This window comes from Microcebus murinus, chromosome 7 (assembly GCF_040939455.1).
Source record: "Microcebus murinus isolate Inina chromosome 7, M.murinus_Inina_mat1.0, whole genome shotgun sequence".
Taxonomy (NCBI): Eukaryota; Metazoa; Chordata; class Mammalia; order Primates; family Cheirogaleidae; genus Microcebus; species Microcebus murinus.
The window spans coordinates 27,849,956-27,872,063 of record NC_134110.1 but is presented as its reverse complement, the minus strand read 5'-3'; the positions used below and the strand labels follow the sequence as shown (position 1 = coordinate 27,872,063).

The 22,108-nt window shown below is 50.4% G+C and overlaps 1 protein-coding gene across 1 annotated transcript in view; it reads right to left on the bottom strand.

Annotated features, from left to right (window-relative positions):
• Window positions 1–22,108, bottom strand: part of LOC105864096 (maestro heat-like repeat family member 5) — a 61,803-nt gene that overhangs the window by 12,941 nt on the left and 26,754 nt on the right. Inside the window, exons 14-21 of the mRNA XM_076005340.1 lie at window positions 20,556–20,651; window positions 19,427–19,531; window positions 17,928–18,063; window positions 17,474–17,649; window positions 14,241–14,390; window positions 13,276–13,430; window positions 1,509–1,662; window positions 49–232 (exon numbers count right to left, since the gene is read on the bottom strand). Coding sequence (XP_075861455.1) covers window positions 49–232; window positions 1,509–1,662; window positions 13,276–13,430; window positions 14,241–14,390; window positions 17,474–17,649; window positions 17,928–18,063; window positions 19,427–19,531; window positions 20,556–20,651 — 1,156 coding nt within the window. The remainder of the gene's footprint in view (window positions 1–48; window positions 233–1,508; window positions 1,663–13,275; window positions 13,431–14,240; window positions 14,391–17,473; window positions 17,650–17,927; window positions 18,064–19,426; window positions 19,532–20,555; window positions 20,652–22,108) is intronic.

Sequence of the window (22,108 nt, the reverse complement as noted above, 5' to 3'; positions counted from 1 at the left end):
AGCCCTAAAAGGCTAACACACCATCTTTGTCCTGGGCAATCTGGTCTTACCTCAGGGGGCTGGGTGTGGCTGTCCCCTGGGCCTGCTGCCTGGGCTGGGGCTCCTTGGGCAGGTTCAGCTCCAAGATGTAGTGCATCTGGGTGAGGAAGGCCAGGAAGAGCTTGGGGTAGGCCTCCTGCACGGCGTCCTTGAACTCTCGGGCGAACTGCATCTCGTGCAGCGTGTTCATTGCCTGTTGGGGGCAGAAGGGGTGGGGATGGGGCTCCCAAGCCCGAGGGACCAAGGGGCAGGGAGTGCTGTTTCACTGTCCCACAAAACCCAAGTCGAGTGCCCAGATGAAGTCCCCCCGATTCAGGGCCCGGCATTTGCCACCTCTGCAAACTCAGCCTGGCCCTCTCCAGCACTCCAGACCTGCCACTGTGGTCTCCTTGCTGCTCCACAGCCCGCCTCCTCCCTGCTGTCTGCTTGGGATGCTGCTCGCCTCATACCCCTGCAGACCTCCCACCATGACCCAGGGACCCTGCCATCTGCTCTTTGCACTTAGCTACTGTCTGAGGCACCTGGTGCTTGGTGTCTTGCCCCTCCACTCTGTCACCCTGAAGGTGAGGTCCAGCTCATCCCCACTGTATCCTGTGCTCTGTGCCTGGCACACAGCAGTGTCCTGGAAGGCAGAGTCTGCTCACAGCAGCCTCCAGCCCCAAGGCTTGCAGTGCGGCAGCCACCTTCAGTCTAGCATGTTCTCTGGGTGTGGAACAGCACTGAGCAGCGATGACTAGGGGAGGGCTGGAGGTGGGGGCATGGTGGGCTGCAGGGAGGGCCACCCTGCTGCGACCTGGGTTGGTCTGACTCCTGCACTGCTCTGCTGGGCTAGGGGCTGGGGCAGGGACTCTCTCTCTTGCTGCCATTGTTCAGTCATCACCACACCCTGCTGCAGGCAGCAGCCTGTCTGGGGGGCTCCAGATAGGGAGCAGCTGTGAGCTCTGGGCCTTTTGGGGCAGGGACTCGGCCTGGAAAGTTCCAGATAGGGTTGGGAGCACAGCTGCTTCCAGAGTCCAGCCAAGGGGGACAGATGTGGCTGTGTTAGGAGGTAAGTGCCCTGCTTCTGGGGGTGTGCAAGCAGGGCTGGGCCTATGGGGTAAGCGGGGCAGGGGTTCCTGCAGGAGGTGGGGCTGCAGGAGGCAGCCCTTAAGATTCCTCAAGAATCTACTGACTCCAGAGCCCAGGCATGGGGGGCAGGGCTTCGAGTCTCTCCCTTCCTCTCTACCTGAGCCTCCCACCGAGGCCTGGCACACAACACAAGACTGAGCCAAGGAGGACTGACACACTGTCCTGATTCACAGACAGGGCGGAGCCTTGGCCAGGAAATGGGGGCTGGGCTGCCCCAGGGCCCTTCCCTCCAGGCTGGGGCTGGGCTGGGCTTCTGTAGCCTGCCACATAGTTGGTGCTCAAGGTGTCACCAGTGTCTGCCTGAAGTCGCCTGAGATCCAGGGGTGGCAGCGGAGACTCACGGCCAGCGAGCGCAGGTAGGGCTTCTCCTTGGGGCCACTGTCACTGGCACCGGTAGGCAGGGGCCGATGGTGCAGCCAGGTCAGCAGCATGGCCAGCACCAGGTGGCTCAGCGGCTGCTCAGTCCCCAGGGCCTTCCACAGCTCGAAGGCATGGCTGTGGGCAGAGAGGGGCTGTGAGAGGAGGGCTGCAGCTCAGGCTGGCCCGGCTCGGCCATGCCAGCAGGCCACTGTGACCAGGGCTTGGTGCTGGGAGCATGGAGTTCACGGTGGAGGCTGGGCTAGGCCCTGAGCTGGACCCTGATGGGGCAGGGGCCGAGAGGTGACAGGAGCACTGTGGGCTGGTGGAAGGGACACGAGGGGTGGGGCTGGACAGGAGTGGCCTGGTCCCTAAGTGTGTCTCTCATCCACAGCAGCTTCTTACTGGGTCTCCCCAGTTCCAGGGTCTCCCCTCCACCTCTTCACCCAAGTTAGAGATGCCTATCTGGCCCTGTGTTCGCACTGCTAGACTGCTTCTCACCTTCCATGGCTCCCAGGCACTGCGGCCAGAGCCCCAGCCATCTGATCACCTCTGACCTGGGGCTCTCTGGCCTCCAGCTCTGTCTGACTTTTCCACCTCTCCTGCCTCTGGGCCCCCACACCTGCAGGGCTTGTGCTTGGAGCATTCCCTGACTAATTTCCACTCAGCCTTTAGGGCTCACCACAGTCACCTCCTTCTGGAAGCCTTCCTTGACCATTCCCTGCTAGTCCTGGGTTTGCTGGGGTCTGGGTCCTCCAGCCCAACCTGCTTCAAGTTAAGGGTCATGACAGTATGTGCACAGAGCTTGCAGTTTGTACAGTGTCCTTCTGCCCATTTTGCAGATCTGGAGATTGAGGACTGGAAGGCTTGCCCCGATCAAGGCCCTGCCTTATGACTAGAGGCCAGGCCTGTGCAGGGCTGTGGCCTTTCCACCTGGTCCACAAGAATGACCCTTGGAGACCTGAGGGAGCAGGGGACAGCAAGGCTGCCCATCATGGCCATTTTCTGCCCTAAATGGTCTTTGGGCCTGAGTGTTGGGTACACGGGGCTTGAGGGGCATAAGAGATCCTGGAGTGATGGGGCAGTGACTGGGAGGGCTGTAGTGGGGTGGCTGAATGAACCCCACCCCTGCTTTAAGACAGACTCAAGGAGGACCACCCTTAAGGCCCTGGAGAAGCCATTCCAGGCCTGTTTGACCCTTGGCTGGGTGGGCACAACAGCTTGGGAGACTCCAGGAGATTCCAAAGTATAGTCCCCACCCACCTGTGAAGAGTGGGTCTTTGGTGTAGAAGGGCCTGGGCTCAAATCCCCACTATGCCCTTGCTGCCGTGTGACCTTGGGCAAGTCATTTAACCCCTCAGGGCCAAGAAATAGCAAGATAAGGAGAAGGCAGCACAGGAGACTGAGCAGGAGAGGCCAGAGAGGTAGCGGGAGAGGGTGGGGAGTGGGCTTCAGGAGGAGAGGGTAATTGGCTGAGTCAAATTCTGCTGACAAGGTCACGTTTGGTGGGAACAGAGAACTGCCCATTAGACTTGGCAACGTGAGGGTGCCGGTGACCTTGACGAGAACAGTTTTATTGCAGCGGCAGTAGAGACAATCTGAGCCAAGTGGGCTTACGAAGGAATGCGAGCCACAACTCACAACAAAAAGACAAACAACCCAATTCAAAAATGTAGAAAGGGCTTAAATAGACATTTCTCCAAAAAAGATATACAAATGGCCAAAAAGCACATGAAAAGATGCTCAACATCATTCGTCATCAGGGAAATGCAAATCAAAACCACAATATGTCGTTTCACACCTACTAGGATGGCTGCAGTCCAAAAATGAAAAATAACAAGTGTTGGCGAGGATGTGGAGAAACTGAAACCTCATACATTGCTGGTGGGAATGTAAAATGGTGCAGCTGCTATGGAAAATGGTATGGCAGTTCCTGAAAAAGCTAAACATAGCACTACCATATGGCCCAACAACTTCACTCCTAGGTATACACCCAAAATAATTGAGAGAAGGGACTCTAACATACACTTGTATGCCCATGTTGACAGCAGTGTTATTCACAATGGCCAAACGGTGGAAACAACCCAGGTGTCCATCAACAGATAAATGGAGAAACAAAATGTTGTCTAGACATACAATGGAATGTTATTCAGCTGTAAAAAGGAATGAAGTTCTGATACACGCTACAGCATGGATGAACCTTGGGACATTATGCCAAGGGAAAGAATCCAGACCCAAAAGGACAAATATTATATGATTCCACTTACACGAAATATCTGGAAGAGGCAAATTCATAAGGACAAAAGTGAATTAGAGGTGACCAGGGGCTGTGGGGAGGGCAGCATGGGGAGTTATTGTTTAATGGTTACAGAGTTTCTGCTTGAAGTCATAAAAAGTTTTAGAATTAGATAGTGGTGACAGTTGTGCAATAATTGCAAATATAATTAATACCACTGAATTGTACATTTAAAAGTGGTAGAAATGGCAAGTTTTATGTTACATATATTTTACTACAAATAAAAAGTTAATAAAGTAATATACTAAAATCATTGAATTATATGATTTAAATGGGCAAATTGTATAATATGTGAATTGTATTGCAATAAATCTGTTACAAAATAAAGAAATGGGAAGACTCTTGTCTTCCAGTAACAGTGCGCTAAGTTACTGGAATTGGCTCCTCCACTGAAAAGGCTGGAGAAAGGCCAGTGGGTGGGGAATATGATGATCTTGAGAGGTAGGGGAAGGAAAACTACTGATACCTTGAGGGCATTTGACAATCCTAGAAATTAGATCCTTTGTTTTGACAGCCTTATGGGATGAAGGGTTAGACACTGAAGCTCAGAGACTGCACAAGGTGGTTAATCTAATAGGAGACCCTCTGCCACTCCCAGGGGGATGCTAAAGTGGATGTGAAAAAGCCCAGGTGGATTCCAGCCAGGTTTGAATTGCCTGGGGGCATCCGGGGAAACTCAGGCATTGGATTTGGCTTAAGGTAGTCTTGGGCTGAAGGGTCCTTGGTGATGGCAGAGGCAAATGCAAATTCCCTGTGGAGAAAAATATCTTTGTTATAGGCCTCAAATTATTCCTACTTTTCCCTCCAAACGACATCCAGTACATAAACAAATATAATCAGACACGCAAAGAAGCAAGACTCCATAGGTGACACACAGCAAGAACAACAGATAACATATACCTGACAGCAACTCAGGTATTAGAATGATCAGACATGAATTATAAAACAACTATTTGACTAGAAATAAAGAAATGAAATATAAGCTTAAAAAAATCTCCAGGGACTAGTAATCTACAAATGATACAGATTAGAAAAAGAATAAAAGAACTTTTAGAAATGAAAAATACCGAATCTGAAATTTAAAAAATCTAATGGAAAAATTTAATATCATATTAGACACGGGTGAGGGAAGATTAGTGAACTGGAAGATAGTCAAGAGGAATTATCCAGAATTCAGCACTGAGGGCACAAATATGGGAACGCATAAGAGAGGTAAGAAATTGTGCTGGATATCTTCTGTTTGCTCCTTCAGATCTAGTGTCTGTCATTCCCGGTCCTGCCCTGTGCCCCAGGACTGGTACAGACTGCATCAAGAGGCTCTCTTGATCTCTGGCTTCCAGTTGATTTGGCTAATGGCAAACATTAGCAGAAGGTCAGAAGGTGGGAGCGGAGTGAAGTCAGGGTATTTATTGTATACCCCAGGCTCCCTCCCTGCTGGTGGCCAAAGGATTGCTGTGTCCGTCAGGTGGCTTCTCCATAAAGACGTCCCGTCTCAATTCTGGAGGGACTCCCACTCCCTGCCCCTTCATGTCTAGAGGTGGTAATGACTCAGCATTGTCTATTGTACTATTCCTAAGCGACTGGACCTGCCCTATCAGGCACATTAAACTTTACCCTTGGCAAGTAGTTCTTTCATTAAACTTTTCTCATCTCAGCCAGTTTGAATGTTGTCTTTGTTCTGATGGGATTCTGATAGTATTAATAAAATAGACAATATAGTGAGATATCTAACATGTCTAATCAGTGCCCTAGAAGGAAGGTGATAGAACACTATTTGGAGGGAGAATGGGATTTTTCCAGAACTACAACATTCCAGCATAGGAATTCAAGACAGGTTAAACAACAACAATCCTTTCCTAGACACACCATGGTGACATGTCAGACAAAGAAACAAAACAAAATAACAAATCCCCAAACAGAAAAAAACAAAACAAAGAGAATACTGTAAAAACCAGTCACAGAATATAACATTGTACCTTTAAAAGAGCAAGGAATGAGAGCTGACTTCCCAACAGTGGCAGAGGAAGCTAGGAGACAGTGAAATGCTATCTCCGATGCTGAAAGAGAGTAACTGCCAACCTAGGATCCTATACCCAGTGAAAATGTCTTTCATCATCGAGGGTGAAATAAAGAAATTTTCCAATGAAAGCTGAGAACATTTGCTAACAGCAGACCCAAACTAGAGGAAAATGGTTTCAGGTAGGAGGGTTGAGTTTTAAAAAGGAATGAAGAACAAAGTAGTGAAATGTAGGCAATTCTAAATGAGTATTTACTTGTGAGATGAAAAAATGTAGAATTAAAATAAACAGCAAGGGCATTAAAATTGGCAGTGTGTTAATTCAATTGAAAAATTTGAAGGTTATTTTTTAATTTAGTTTTTGGAAAGAGTAAAGATGATAAATTCAATTCCAAACATATTAACAATTATAATACATGTAAATGGAATTATTTGCTCTAATTAAAGACAAAGATTGGCAGGCTATACAAAACTCAACTAAATATTGTTTACAAAAGATATGTCTAAAACAAAAGAATGTAGAAATATCAAAAGTATGGAAAGAGGCATACCATGCAGTACTAACAAAAGAAAGGAAATAAAAAAATAAAAACATAAAAAAGGAAAGCAAAGGAATGATGGGCCTTAGATGGAGTGAGCTGGGGCATGGAAACCAGTGGTGGTAGACAACACGGTAGAATATCCTATGCAGCGTAGGCTATTTGAACAGGCACATCACCAAAGAAGGTACCAAATTGCCAAAAATAAATGAAAAGATGTCCAACTTCTTCATTATTTAATTGTGAATGTGAAAATAAGGCCCACAGTATGATTGATAGTACCACCAGATTGTCTAAAATGTTGATGATTGGCTAAAAAGTTGATGCTAAGTGTTGGTGAAAATGTGGAGCAACAGCAACTCTCAAACAAAGTACTGCTGGGAGTGTGAATCAGAGCAAGCTCTTTGGAATACATTTGCATCATATATTAATGTTGGATGTAGGCATAGCTTAATAGTCCAGACATTTCTATCCCCGTGAACACACCGTGGAAACTGAGTGCTTGTGTGCAGCAGGGCATGTGTATAAGCAAGTTCACAGCAGCATCACTGATCATAGTACCAAGCAGGAAAGAGCCCATATATCCACCTACAGAAAAAGAATAACTGGCCCTCACAAAATGGAATACTATATAGCAACAAAAATGAATGAACTGCATTCATAAGTCATAAATATGCAATGAGTCATAAATATGGAATGTGAGAGGGAAATGGAACAAGACAACAGAAAGATGTCGGAAGAGTCCATATTGTACAACTCTGTTTCTACTTTAGGATACCTCTCACCATTATTGCATGTGCCTCTAAGAAAGAAAAATTTGGCCAGGACGGGAGGCTAACAGGAGACCCCTACCCAGAGCTGGAGAAACAAACAAACAGAACTCTACCCTGCAGGAAGAAAAAGCAAGAAAACCTTCGGGCTCTAATCGGCAGGCTGGGTGGGAGGAGGGGATCTCCTGGGCATCTGAACTGCAAACCTGTTTTGAGGTTTGAATTCACAGCACCAGTGTGGTCCGAAAATCTCAAGCAGAGACTTTTACAAATTCAGGTGTAAGGCACCATCAATGTAAAATGCACTTCTATTTCATAAATGTTAAGATATGAAAAATGTGCTTCTTAGAATTGAGGAAATAAGAAATAAATTCTGATACGATTAAAACAACTATAAACATCTAGGCAGCTGGAGCTGATGCTTGTCACCTAGGTTTCTACCTCCCAAAATTTCCTTGAAAAACAATGCACAACAAGAAGGAAAACATAAAACGACACAAAAACTATGATCTCAGCATAAATACAGAGAATGCCCGTACTTCAAAATTATCGTAAGCAAAAAGCAAAAGAACGCCAACGGTGGCAGCAGCAGCCTGCGATCTCTCACACCCCTGCCCCAGCCCGCGCCACCACGAGGCTGTGCGGCAGATGCAGCAGACTGAGAGACAGTGCAGGGGGAGAGAAGAGAGAAGCCAGAGACAGGGCTCAAAGTTGATGCAAACCACCTTCAAGAAGACTAAGTCCACCCTAAGTCTTAAAAACTCTACTACTGCTATTACTAATAATAAAAGGTCCAAGAAGGTCCAAGTAGGTCAAGAGCACCAACTAGAGAATGGACTTAAAAGTGTGTCCAATTTGAAGGGTGGTCTTCAAAGTGCACAGCTTTTGGGAGAGAAAAGAGCAAAAAAAAAAAAAAAAAAAAAAGGAAAAGTATCCTTTGGAAACAGGGTGGTAAAAGGGAAAGAGGTAAGAGGGAAATATTTAGGGCCCTGCCATAGAAAAGAGAACCAACCAATTGGAAGGCACATTTTGCCTACCACCAAAACCAACAAGTCTATTAAATTATCTGGACTTTGATATGTTGACAGAAGAGGGTGCCATTGAACTTGAAATCCTATAAAATGCTCCAAGAGCACAAATACGAACGGAACAAAATTACCATATCCATAGAGTTATTGCAAAAAATCAGAAAACAAAAACCAACACACACAAAGTGAGGAAACTCCTCCTGAAAAACAATTATGATGCAGGAAAAACCTTAAGACAACATTTATTCTAAATGCAGCTAAATATGCTCAAATAAGCATTTAGATATGAAAAACCAACCTGAATTATAAATTGAAAAAAGGATAAAAAAATTCAATAAGAACTGAAAAGACAGTTGATTTAATTCAGGGAAGAAATGAAAGAGCTGAAAAAATTATCTTAGAAATGAGAAAAAATTACAAGGTGTTCAAGAAAGATAAGACTCAAGTGAAAATTTAATAAGAGGCATTTAAGAAAGGAAGAAAAACAACTAAGAGAATGAATGTGAATTTAGGAAAGTAGTAAAAAGACACTAGGCATGGTGGCTCATGCCTATAATCCCAGAATGTTGGGAGGCTGAGGCAGGAGGAGCATTTGAGGTCAGGAGTTCAAGACCAGCCTGGGTAATATAACGAGACCCTGTCTTTCTACAAAAAATAATAAAAATGAGCTGGTCATGGTGGTGTGCACCTATACTCCCAGATACTCAGGAGGCTGAGGCAGGAGGATGGCTTGAGCTCCGGAGTTGGAGGCTGCAGTGAGCTGTGATAGTGCCACTGCACTCCATCCAGTGCAACAGAGTAAGAGTCTGTCTCTACAAAATTGAAAGAAGTAAAAAGTGTCAGAGAGTAGTGGAAATGGAAAATAGGCAAGGAAAGAAGAGTATTTGTATCATTAGAGTCCCTGAGGAAGAAAAACATCAATGGAACAGAATTAATATTTAAAACTATAAATAAGAAAACTTCCGAATTAACAACAAAAAGACCTAAATCTATATAACCAAAGAATGTATCAGGCACCTGGGAAACTTAATCCAGAATGATGAACTCTGAGACATTTTCTAGTAAAATGATTAGATTTTAAAGATAAAGAAAAATATCCTTAATAAATCAATAAATATCAATGTGCTTAACTCACCTATTTTTTAAAAAAAAAGATTTTCAATTTGGCACAAATCAAGACAAACTAAATGCTGTATACAAGAGGCACACCTAAAACAAAGAGATTCCAAAAGGTTAAAACAGAGATGGAAACATGCATACTAGACACATGGAAAAATAAAGAAGCAAGGAAATAACTAATTAGAATCCAAGTCCGCAAAACATTAAGTGTGTCAAAGCAGGGTACCTTTTAATGCTAAAAGTCACAATTCATAGAGAAGGTGGAATACTTATTGGACGCACCAAATAACAGGGCAACTATCTTTACGAAATAAAACTATAAAAGTTGCAAGGATAGAAACACAGTAATGTTTCTTTAGTGAGACTTTAACAATCACTCCATACAAGACAGGTCTAGAGGACAGAAAAATTAATTAAGGATGTAGCAAACCCAAACAACACAATGAGTGAAACCTATGGACACACAGGCACACCTCATTTTATCGTGCTTGACTCTATTGCCTTTTGCAGCTGTGATTCTTTACAAATTGAAGGTTTGTGGCAACTCTGCGTTGAGCCATCTATTGAGACCATTTTTCCAACAGCGTGTGCTCACTTCATGTCTCTGTGTCACATTTTGGCAATGTTTACAATATTTCAAACTTTTTAAAGATTATTATATCTGGTATGGCGGTCTGTGATCAGTGACCTTTGATGTCACCACTGTAATTGTTTTGGGGCACCATGAACCACACCCACATAAGATGCCAAACTTAACCAATAAATGTGTGTGTTCTGACTGTGCCACACACTGGCCATTCCCCCGTCCCTGTCTCTCTCCCTGCCCTCCCACCTCCTGTTCCCTGAGACACAACAGTATTGAAATTAGGCCAATTAATAACCCTACAATGACCTCTAAGTGTTCAAGTGAAAGGAAGAGTCATGTGTCTCTCACTTTAAATAAAAAACTAGAAATACTTAAGCTTGGTGAAGAAGGCATGTCAAAAGGTGAGCTAGGCCAAAGCCAAGCCTCTTGGGCCAAACAGCCAAGTGTGAATGCAAAGGGAAAGTTCTTGAAGGAAATTAAAGGTGCTACAACATGAACAATAAGAAAGTGAAAACAGCCTTATTGCTGATATGGAGAAAATTTTAGTGGTCTGGGCAGAAGATCAAACCAGCCACAACATTCTCTTAAGCCAAAAATTAATGCAGAGAAAGGTCCTAACTCTTTTCAATTCTATGAAGGCTGAGAGTGGCGAGGAAGCTGCAGAAGCTAGAAGCTAGCGGAGGCTGGTGCATAAAATTTAAGGAAAGAAGCTGTCTGTATGACTACAGGTGCAAAGTGAAGCAGCAAGTGCAGATGTGGAAGCTGCAGCAAGTTATCCAGAAGCTCTAGCTAAGATCACTGATGAAGGTGGCTGCATTAAAGAACAGATATTCCATGTTCTTCCTTCTTTGGGGAGACAATGCCATCTAGACTTTCCTAGCTAGAGAGGAGAAATCAGTGTCCGGCTTCAAAGCTTCAAAGGACAGACTCCTGTTAGGGGCTAATGCAGCTGGTGACTTTAAGTTGAAGCCAGTGCTCATCTACCATTCCCAAAATCCTAGCACCCTTAGGAATGATGCTAAATCTACTCTGCTTGTGCTCTAGAGATGGAACAACAAAGCCCGGGTGACAGCACATCTGTTTACAGCATGGTTTTCTGAGTATTTTAAGCCCACTGATGAGACCCACTACTCAGAAATAAAGATTCCTTTCAAATATTACTGCTCATTAACAGTGTATCTGCTCGCCCCAGAGCTCTGATGGAGATGTACAAGGAGATTATGTTGTTTTCATGCCCATTAACACGACGTCCATTCTCCAGCCCATGGATCAAAGAGTCATTTCATGAGGCTACAGCTGCCATAGATGGTGATTTGTCTGATGGATCTGTGCAAATCATACCGAAAACCTTCTGGAAAGGATTCACCATTCTAGATGCCATTAACAACATTCACGATTCATGAGGGAGTCAACATATCAACATTAATAGGAGCTTGGAAGAGGTTGATTCCAACCCTCATGGATGACTTTGAGGGGTTCAAGACTTCATTTGGAGGAAGTAACTGCAGATGTGGTAGAAATTGCAAGAGAACTAGAAGTGGAGCCTGAAGATGTGACTGAATTGCTGCGATCTCGTGATTAAACTCTAGTGGACGAGGAGCTGCTTCTTACGGATGAGCAAGGAAAGTGGTTTCTTGAGATGGAATCTACTCCCGGTGAAGATGCTATGAACACTGTTGAAATGACGTTTAGGATATTCCATAAACTTAGCTGATAAAGCAGTGGCAGAGTTTGAGAGGATTGACTCCGATTTTGAAGGAAGTTCCACCATGGGTAAAATGCTATCGAACATCATCGGATACGACATCGAAATCTTTAGTGAAATGAAGAGTCGATTGATGTGGCAGACTTCATTGTTGTCCTCTTTTAAGAAATTGCCACAGCCACCCAGCCTTCAGCAATGACCACCCTGATCATTGGCAGCCATCGACATCCAAGTAAGAACCCCACCAACAACAAGATTACGACTTGCAAAAGATGATCGGATGATCAGCGGAGTTTTTAAGCAAGAAAATATTTTTCAAATTAAGGTATGTACATTCTTTTTTTTAAGATATAATGCTATTGTTCACTGAACAGACGACAGTATAGCGTAAACATAACTTTTATATGCACTGGGAAACCAACACATTTGTGTGACTTGCTGTATTGCGGCGGTCTGGAACCAAACCTGCGATATCTCTGAGGTACGCCTGGATACCACACTCTACACCTGGTAATAGAAAACACACCTTCTTCTCAAGTGCCCACGGGACAGTCACAAAAAGTGTTTAGAAGATCAGTAAATTCCATAAAGTAGAAGTATTGCAGACAACGCTCTCTGATCACAATGTAAAAATGCTAGAAATTACTAACAGAAACAAAAGGGCATCTCCACATGGAAACTGGAAATCTTCCTGGAAACAAGGCCTGGGCGCCAGGAGCTTGTGCGAGCCTACTTCCCGTGGCTCCTGCGCTTTAGTGAAATCGGAGGCAAGGGTGGCAGCTGGGGGCCAGGGACCTGCGGTGTGTGCAGGGTGGACCCTGTGCTGGAGGAAGGAGGTGGGCGAGGACAGGTGGGGGAGGTGAGAGGTGGGCAGAGCAGTGGGCTGCAGGGCCGTGGCGCGGGAGTGAGCTGGGAGGTGGTTGGAGGTGGTGCGGAGATGCTGGAGGCTGGTGATGACCACGAGGAGGGCATGGCTGTGGGAGCGGCAGCTGGGAAGGGACGGAGGACAAGGTGGCTGGGAGAGAGGAGATCCAGGCTCAGAGAAGTCAGGAGGGAAGGAGGGCAAGATCCCCAAGAGTCCAGATGGTGGACTGAGCGAGAGGGTGTCCCTGACCAAGAGCTACCTCTTCAAGGAGTGAGGGGTGACCTGGGGTGGCTGTGTGGTGGACGGGTGGCAGGTGGCATAGACCAAGGACCTAGGGTTCAGAGCTGGGATTTTACGGAGGTAGGGCTGTGAGCAGTGCCGAGGACCCTAGCCCACCTCTTGGCCTGGGGTTTCCAGGGCTGTGGGAGAGAAGCCAGCCCTGCCTGAGAGGATAGTGGTGGCCCATGGGGATTGTGGAGGTCCTTGGAGGAGCAGGAAGAAGAGAATTCTGGAGGATGAGGATGAGACAGAGGGGTCTTTGTTGATGGGTGGTGAGGCTTTGGTGTTGGCTGGGGTCTTGTGGGAGCACCCCGGGTCCTGAGCCCCTTCTCTATCAGGTGACAGGGGGGGTTGAGGCTGGGGCAGGGTGATTCATGGGGAGCACGGACGGGACAACGGTGAGCAGCGCCCAGCCCAGGAGGTGTGAGATACCCTAGCAGGTGTGGGCTCCCTCCCTGCACCCAGCCCTAAGCAGCCAGGAGGGCAGAGGTCCCGAACCCTGCTTGGCAGAGGATGGAGGGGGCGTGGGGCAAGGCGGGGCTGGCACCTGTCCAGGGGGATGGAGAAGTCCAGGAAGGTCGCCACCAGCTCGGGGATGTGGCTCCGGGCCAGCAGGGTGATGGCGCGCAGGGTGTTTTCCTTGGCTTGGGGGATGCGCAGAGAGCAAAGGCGGAGGTGGATGGCCCGGCCCATGTTGGCCACCTGTGTGTGGAAGGGGCGGTCTGAGGGAAGGCCTGGCATGCCCTGGGAGCCCCAGTGGGGCAGATGAGGGGCCTTTCTTGCCCTGATGAGCATGAAGCCCCTTGAGTTACAGTCCTGCCTTAGGCAGTCTGACAGGAGGCACTGCCTGCCCTGGATGCCTGGTCTAAAGGGTGTCCTGGTCTGAGGGAAGCAGGTCCCCACAGCTTGCATGGCGTTTGAGGTCCTCATACTCTGATCCAACTGCCCAGTCACTAGAAGGTTCAGACATGGTCCCCCTGAATGTTGCTCCTCTGTACCCGCCGCTCCGGCGACCAGAGAGCCTCCTGCCTTCTGCGTGCCAGTCTGGCTCATCCTGACCCGGGCGCAGTACCCCAGCAAGCCCGCCAGTCTGCAGTCTGGCATCAGGCAGCCTCGTGCTGGGGCACACCCTGCCCACCCCCGGGTCCCCCCTTGGCCTTTGCATCTGCCATGCTGTCCTGCTGACTCCTGCCTGCGTGTCTGCCACCCACATCAGATTGCACCTCCATGAGAGTCTGGTCTGTGTCCTCCCTTCCTCCCCACGCCGCCCCCACATCAGGGCCTGCAGCAGCTGCCGGATCGAGGTGTGTGTGCCCCATGACGCCACAGTCACCACCCAGGACCCGGAGTGCTTGTGTGGCCCCTCCCTCATTCATGCATTCAGACTGGTTGCTGCCTAGGTGGGACCTGTGTCCCCCATATCACGCCCAAGGCCCTGAGCCCCTAGAGGCTGACTGCTGGACCCACCCCCCGCCCCAGCCTGGCCCTTCGCGGGTACCCCAGCGCCCTCACGGTCTGCAGCTTGACCCCATGCTCCTCGACCACAGCAAGTAGCATCTCGGCAGCTGCCTGCACGCGGAAGGGGCTGCTGGAGCCCAGGCTGTTGATGGCTGTCCAGAGGACGTTATTCAGCTCCGTCATCGTGAGATGCTGTGTGATCTCCTGCAGCAGTGGGGGTGGGCAGAGCCCGTCACTCTGGGCCCCTGTGCCGGCACCTGCCTCCCCCACTTCTGTGTCACCCCTTCTCCTCTGCCCCAGCTCCCAAGTCTCTGGCACATCCAGCCTTCCGAGCACTCTCCAGGTCCCCAAGCACATGCCCAGTGATTTTCAGCCTACCATTTCCACGTATCTCATAGCCAACCATGGCCTAGGCCTTTTTTCCTCACTCAGACCCTGAACTTGTCCCAAGACCCAGGTAGCCCAGCCAGCCTCCTCTCCTCCTCTCATAGGCCTTCCTCATCTGCCAGCCTCAGCCAGCAGTGTTCCCCGACTGCCAGCCCCTGTTCTCCTTATGAGCATTTTAACCAAAGAGAAAGTGAACTTCATAGCTGTGAAGGATCTTCAAGGTCATCTGCACCAACCCCAGGCCCAGAAAGTGCATGAGCTGCCCTTGGCCATGGAGCAATGTGGAGGTGGTGGGTGAGGCTGGGTCTGGGACTCAGGGCCCCTGTACCTACAGCAGGGCCACTCCAGGACCCTGACTCTGCTCTGCGTGCCAGGAGCAGCTCTCAAGGTCCAGAGAGAGGGGGTCTCACCTCCACGACCAGACCATGAGCTGCTCAGGGGTTATGGGGCTCTTGGGGAAATGCAAGGTGGTGGTTCTGATCCCTGCCTCACAGCCTTAGACTGCAGCCTCCTGGAGGGAGGTCCTGGGCCAGGTCACTGCTGCACAGGCGGGAACCTTCTGGAAAGATTGTGAGCATTGCTGCCACCAGCCACATGTAGCTATCTAAATTTACATTTAATTAAATAACACTAAAAACTCAGTTCCTCAGTGGTACTAGCCATATTTCAAGTGCTCAAAGCTCCATGTGGGCAGTGGCTGCCTTGGATAGCATAGAGATGGGATACATCCATCCTCCCGGAAAGTCCTGTTGGACAGTGCGGATTCAGCATCTTCCAATCAGGAGAAGTTAGGATGCTGATGCCAGAGAGATAAGAGGGATGCCTGATAGAAAATTATGACTTTGCAAGGATGTTAGGATGGTAAAATGCTTCCTTACATGTTAGGTTATTTGTTGCCATGTTTGAAAGTCTGTTAGGATGTTAGAATATAAAAATAGTGTTAAATAATGGATATATGGATATTTATTTGAATCTTATAATTCTAAAATTTGGTACAATGTGAAAATGTTAGGTTATTAGTATGTTGGTTAGAATGTTAAAGTAATTTTAATGGAAACTTTGTAGTTTGTAACAACTTTGCTTTTGGAATATTAGGCTATATAAATCTGGTTAGAACATCTGTTATAAGATTAAATTTAAAATTGTTTGCTGGAATGTTAAACTTCTGCTTAGAGTTTTAGCATTTAGAATGTTTATGAAGAAATTCAACTTGGAATGGTGGTTAGACTCTTGGAATCCCAGAATACTACAATCTCAGAATTGAAAACGATTTTTGAGGTGTCTTACTTTAATCAAGGGCATGAATAAATATGAAATGGAGGTGGCAGTGGTGATAGGGAGGATGGTGTAGGGTCATAGTAATGGTGTAGTGATGATGGTGCAGTCATGGTGATAGTGTGGTGATGGCAAAGGGGCTGTTGGTGGTGGTGGTGGTGATGGTGATGGTGGTGGTGGTGATGGTGATGGTTGTGGTGGTGATGGTGGTGGTGGTCATGGTGATGATGGTGATGATGATGGTTGTGGTGGTGATGGTGGTGACGGTGGTGGTGGTCATGGTGATGGTGGTGATGATGATGGTTGTGGTGGTGGTGGTGATGGTGGTGGTGGTCATGGTGATGGTGGTGATGATGATGGTTGTGGTGGTGGTGGTGATGGTGGTGGTGGTCATGGTGATGGTGGTGATGATGATGGTTGTGGTGGTGGTGGTGATGGTGGTGGTGGTGATGGTGGTGGTGGTCATGGTGATGGTGGTGATGGTGATGGTGGTCATGGTGATGGTGGTGATGGTGATGGTGGTGGTGATGGTGGTGATAGCAGTGATGATGATGAAGTAATAAAGAGTTAGGAACAAACTTGGGACCAGACCAGGCCAAAGTGTCTGTTCTCCAACACAACCCTTGCCACATCTGCCATCCCATGATTAGCAGATACTCTAATCTTCCCTCTCATTACTCCCATCTCCGCAGGGAAAGCCCGAATTAGACCCCTGTGTGAAGGGACCACACAGGCTGGAGCAGGCTGCCCCTTCCCAGGTCCTGGACTCTATGCTCCTAGTCACTGAGACCCCCTGAGGGCCCAGGTGCTCTGAGGTCCTTCACTGCTGATCCCACGGAGCTGGCAGCCAGTGAAGCCCTTCCCGCCCTACCCTGCCTCTGCCCCGGCTCTTGAACATAAACTGCAGCCAGGCCAAGTGCTCCCCTGCTGGGCAGAGACAGTGGATGTCTTGGCCCCAGGGCTTTAGATTTTCCACACTACAGTTCTCCAGATGGGCCTCAGCACTCTGACAGCTCACTATGGCTGCTAATAGCAGGGGTTCTGGAGTCAGTTGGGACCAGATCAAGTGCCACAGGGGCACTGACTAGCCATGTGCTGCTACTTCTTCATCATTTGGTTCAATTTGGCCCAATTTCATGGGTGTTTATGGAAGGCCAGCTCTACCACCAGGCCGTAGTAGACCCCACCTCCAGCCTGGAGTGCTCAAGGTCTAGCAGGGACTGAGAGCCGAGTGCAGGGGTCTTTGTTAGCCAGGGTTCAACACCGACCATGGGCAGACAAAGGTCACCATCTCAGAGGTGACTCCGAGGAGGCTCCGTGAAGCGTCGCCCCACGTCCGCCTCGCCCTGAGCCTCATGTTCAGAAGATAATACAATTCAAATCACAGCACGAGGGGGGGGGGCTGCAATGGGGGACGGGAACAGTGCAGGGAAAGCTGGAAGAGTTGAGGAAGGGGTGTGGTAATGTCTATGAAGCCCCTGGAGGATGGCTGGCGCCCAGCGAGTGCTGGCTCCACTTGGACAACACAGGAGAGAGGGGGCGAGTTTATCCCCCACCCCCAGATACAGGGGTGTGCTCTGGCCACGCCCCCACCTGGCCCTGCCCACGACTCTAAGGGCTTTGACCTTGATGACTTCGGAGCTGCTGAGCTGGAAGATGTGGTCTTTCTCCTTTGGGAACGCCATCTCCTGGGAGTGTGAAGGAGTGGCCCTCTGGTCCCCGCTGCCCCAGACGGGGGCTCCATCCTCAGTGGGTTGGGAGAGCGCCTTGGGGCTCTGAGATTCTACCTGTGGGGCTTCCCCTGTTGGCCAGGGGCAGGGTGGAGTGAGCGCCGGGCAGCAGTGGGCTTGGGGCCTAGTTGGGGCAGGGCAGAGTTAGGGTAGGGTCATTTGAATCACGGTCAGGCCTATGCCCCAGTTTGGAGACGGGGCTCAGGGTGAGGCCATTGTAGAGTTATAGTTCAGGTCAGGGTGTGTTTGTGGACAGATTTGGGGCAAGCTTGAGTCTAGGGGGTGCTGGTATGGGTCTGCCTGAGGCTGTGGTGGGAGATGGGTGAGCCATGGAGGCCGGGAGGCTCACCTTTCTGGTACGTCAGGAGCTTGTAGAGATGGCCCATCCCTTCTAGGCTGGAGCGCTGGGTGGCCCTGTCTGGGTCCCCGCAGAGGATCCCCAGCATGCCCACCAGCTGCCCAATCCGCTTGAAGTTCTCCTTTGGCTGTGGGGAGAGTGCAGGGAGCCACTCAGCAAAGCCACCCCCAGAGTCCCCGCCCACCATGCGTCACCCCAGCACCGCTACGTCAGAAGTGATCGCCCCAAACTGTGTGGCAGGGCCGGGACAGGGGTCTGGGCAAAATATAAGGAGTTGCCTAAACCTCAGAAATCAAGGGAAATAATATTTTAATGTAATATTGAGAAAAATCAAAAGAAATGCAAAAAACTCCAGAATGAACAAAGTCTCAACATTTTTAGCAAAGACAGGACCTGACCCTGCACTTGCAATGACGGCGCCTCACTGGCCTTACCCTAATTCTGGCCCTGGTGCCAATAAAACGGTATTTACACATACAAGTGGCCTACCCCTGGACCGTAGTTTGCTGAATTGATTTTTATTTATTTATTTTTTATTTCTTTTTCTTTTTACTGAGTTGATTTTTAAAAACATCACATTAAAATATGATTTATCTTGATTATGGATTTTTTGATGCTCCTGGAATTTTGCTCCCAAGGCAACTACTTTGCTTGCCTTATCCCGGCAAGCGGTGTGGAAATGAACTTTGAGTGAATTGAAACCACTTTGAGCCCATCCAGAGGGATCCTCCTCCTCGGAGTGCAGTGGCTTTCCCGTGACAGAATGATCCCTACACCCCCCTTGCGCTCTGCCTCCTGCCTCATTGGACCAGGCAGGCGGCTGGGCAGCAGGGAGAGGAACCCACTCCCTTGTCTCCCGGCTCTCCCTAAGGCGTTGATGCTGGTCTGGGCTCTCCGCACCTGCTGATGTTCATGCAACCCCAGGGCAACAGCCACAGTTTGGGGTTAGTGGGGACCAAGAAATGGGGGGCCCGCCCTGGGGTATGGATGGGTGGGGGCATGGCAGGCTCCCGTTCTGGTGCAGGCCTCACAGCTGAGGGGCCCTCTCAGCCTCTACCTCTTCTGGCTCCCACCGCAGCCCTCTGAGGAGAAGTCATTTCCGTCCATTTTCAGGAGAGAGGTGAGAGCCTGAGGCTTCAACAGGAGAAACACCTGCCTGAGGCCTCAAGGTGCATGGACAAGAGCGCAGCCTCCTGGGTCATGGTCAGGGCCAGCTGGGAGGCCTTGAACAGCTCTTCTCCTCTACCCTCAGCCTCTTTCCCCATGTGGAAAGAGGGAGACCACCTGGGCATCCACCAGCCTGAGCCCAGAGGGGGCTGCAGGGGACTCAGGGACCCACCCTGTCCTGGAGGCAGGTGCACAGGGGCCTTGAACCCCATGAGGCCCGGCAGGCTCTGGGAGGAGGGTGGCTCTGGTCAGCCCCTGGGCTCCAGGGGAGGGGCCCCGCCAGTGCAGGGGTGTGGGTGTGGGGTGCCGAGCTGGGTACTCACGTCCAGGTGGATGTTGTGCCTCAGGAATTTGAGGAGGCTGGTGCAGCTGCTAACAGCCCGCTGCCGCTCGTGTGCCTTCTCCGATGCCAGCCAGATGTACATGTGCTGCGGGTGGGCAGGGGCAGGGAGTGGGGTGCGGGGCGGTGCTGTAGCAGGGACTCTGGCCTCACCCACCATCAGCCAGGCCACACCCATAGGCCCAGGCCCCATCCGCCTGGGCTCCACCCTCCGGCGGGCTCTGCCCCCTGGCCTTCCCTGTCCCTCTGCCAATCCTGCTGCACCCAGGCAGTACCACCACAGGAATGGTCATCGTTTTCTCCTTTTGTAGCTGATACATCCCCTCCTGCTCAAAGCCCTTTGAGACTCCTGGTTCTTAACTTGTTCTGTGCCATGCACCCGCTTCAGAATAGTGCTTTTCCATGCACAAAATATGTGCATAGCATTACAACGGAATACAAAGGCATCTTGAAACAGTTATGTAGACAGTTAAGCTAAATCTGAGCCTCTTTTTAAAGGCGATATAGGATTAGAGTTTTGATTCTGAAGTGGGTTGAGGATGTATGGTATTTGGAGATTCTGCAACCCAGTGATGTCCCAGAGAAACATCTGTGACATCACTAGTGGCATCCCCTGCCACTCCTGATACAGCCGTGGTCTGTGTCTGGCATTCCCAGGGGATGGACATGCTACCTTGCGGCTCAAGGTGAGGAACCTGCAGATGGCGTTTCCTCCTGTGTTCCTGCCCCCTGACTTCCGCCTGGGCACCCAGGTCGGGAGCCTCGCCTCACCCCCACCTACCTGCTTGACGAGGCCCCCAAGCCTGCTGAGGTTCGGCCCTTGCTTGCCCTAGCCTCACCATCTCCCGAGCCCCGCTCCCCTCTGCGCCCTCACCTCTGCAGTGCTTGGAGCCCCCTCCACTCTCCTGCTGGCCTCATCCGTACTGCTCACCTTGCCCTGCCCTGCCTCCTCCCAGGGGACCCTGCCCATCCCTTCTCTGCCCAGGATGCCTCACTCCTCACTCAGGGCTCCATGGTGAAGTCCAGCTGGCTTTGAGCTCTGACCTTCCTGCATAACCAGCCTCCTCTCCTTGGGCCCTGCCCCCACCCCATCTGGCACCCTGCATCCTCACCGACAGCAGGAAGTGCAGCTCCTTGTGCGTGGGGTTCAGTGTGATGAAGCTCTGCAGCATGTGGTCCAGCGCCTCCGCAGTCTTGTTGAACAGGGCCTGTGCAGAGGTGAGGGGCGGCTGAGGCCACACCAAGCCTGGGGTGGACTGAGGGCCAGGGGCTGCCCCAGGGCCCGAGTGGTGCCCACCGCCTGCACACACTAGGCTGCCCCCCATCAGAGCTCATCCCCTGCCCACAAAGGGGCCGTCACGTTCCCCATTAGGCAGACGTGGACGCTGGGCAGGGAAGCGTGTGGGATCACCGAGGGGCACAGATTTCTCAGTGGCCCAGGGGAGGCCCAGCAGGGCTGGCTTCAAGGCGGGTGACCAGGGCAGTCCCTCAGGGCCCTGGGCTCAGAAGAGCCCTGCACTGGGTTAATGTTCTGCTGTCACCATCTGGAAATCCTTAGCAATTTTTAACAAGGGCTGGCATTTTAATTTGCACTGGGCCCTGCCAGTGTTGCAGCCGGCTCTGGTTGCTGGTCTCACACCCCGGGACCCCAGTCTTTACTGGTTTGCTTTCCACATGCATGCGGGGAGGTAGGGAACCTCAGAAATACCCCTGTCTATCCTCCCATCCAAGCCTCACCTGGAGCAGAGCCCTGGGGCTCTGGCCACTCCCTGTTTGGGTGACCTGGGAACTCTCTCCCCCTCTCTGAGCCACTTCCCTCACCTGAGAAGAGCATGAAGCCAGCCTCACTTGCTGGGTAGAGGCTGGCAGTGGGTGGGCGTGGGCAGGAGCCCCGCCCCATGCTCCCGGCTCCCAGCACGGGAACCCTGGCACCTGTGGCACTCTCTGGGTGAGCTAGCCGCAGTGTCACTGTGTTAGTGGGTCATGGGGCACTCTGGACTTATGTGGGGTTGCGGTGGGGGCAGACACCACCCTTCTGGAGGGCTGTGGCTGTGATGTTGTCCTGGGCCCAGGGCACCCGTCTCTCTCTCATCACCCCATCCAAAGTGCGTCCAGTTCCAGCTTGAACTCAGCCTGGGGGGGGGCAGGTGTGGGGTTCAAACCCCGACTCTTCCACCAGACAGCTTCATTTCCCTGAGCCGGTTTCCTCACCCTTGGGTCACTACTGGGAAGGTGATGTAAAGTATCTAGAGGGGCTGGCACATAGTAGGTGCTCAGTTAATACCAGCTGCCCTGCCCTTTGCAGCAGGCACTCAGAGGCTGAGTACAGAGACTGTACCCTGCGAGCCATACGCGCCCCCTAGTGGTGACAATGTGGGCGGCCGGCCAGGGGCGCTGGCAGCAATCGCAGAACTTCCTCCAGCCTCCCAGGGGTCAGGGTGGGCTGGGCGAAGCCTGGGTGGGGGATGACCAGCTTGAGTAGCTGGGTGGTAAGACTAAGCCCACCCTCAGGGAAGGTGACTTGCCCCAGGTATTGCAAGGACTTCGTGGCTGAGTTGGGTCTCTTGGACCTCTGTGAGATTAGGGAACTCATCCCTTAGAGAGAGTTTTCCCCCGTCCTCTCTGCTTCCCGTGGGCTGCTGGGGAGCTTGGAGAAAAACTCCAG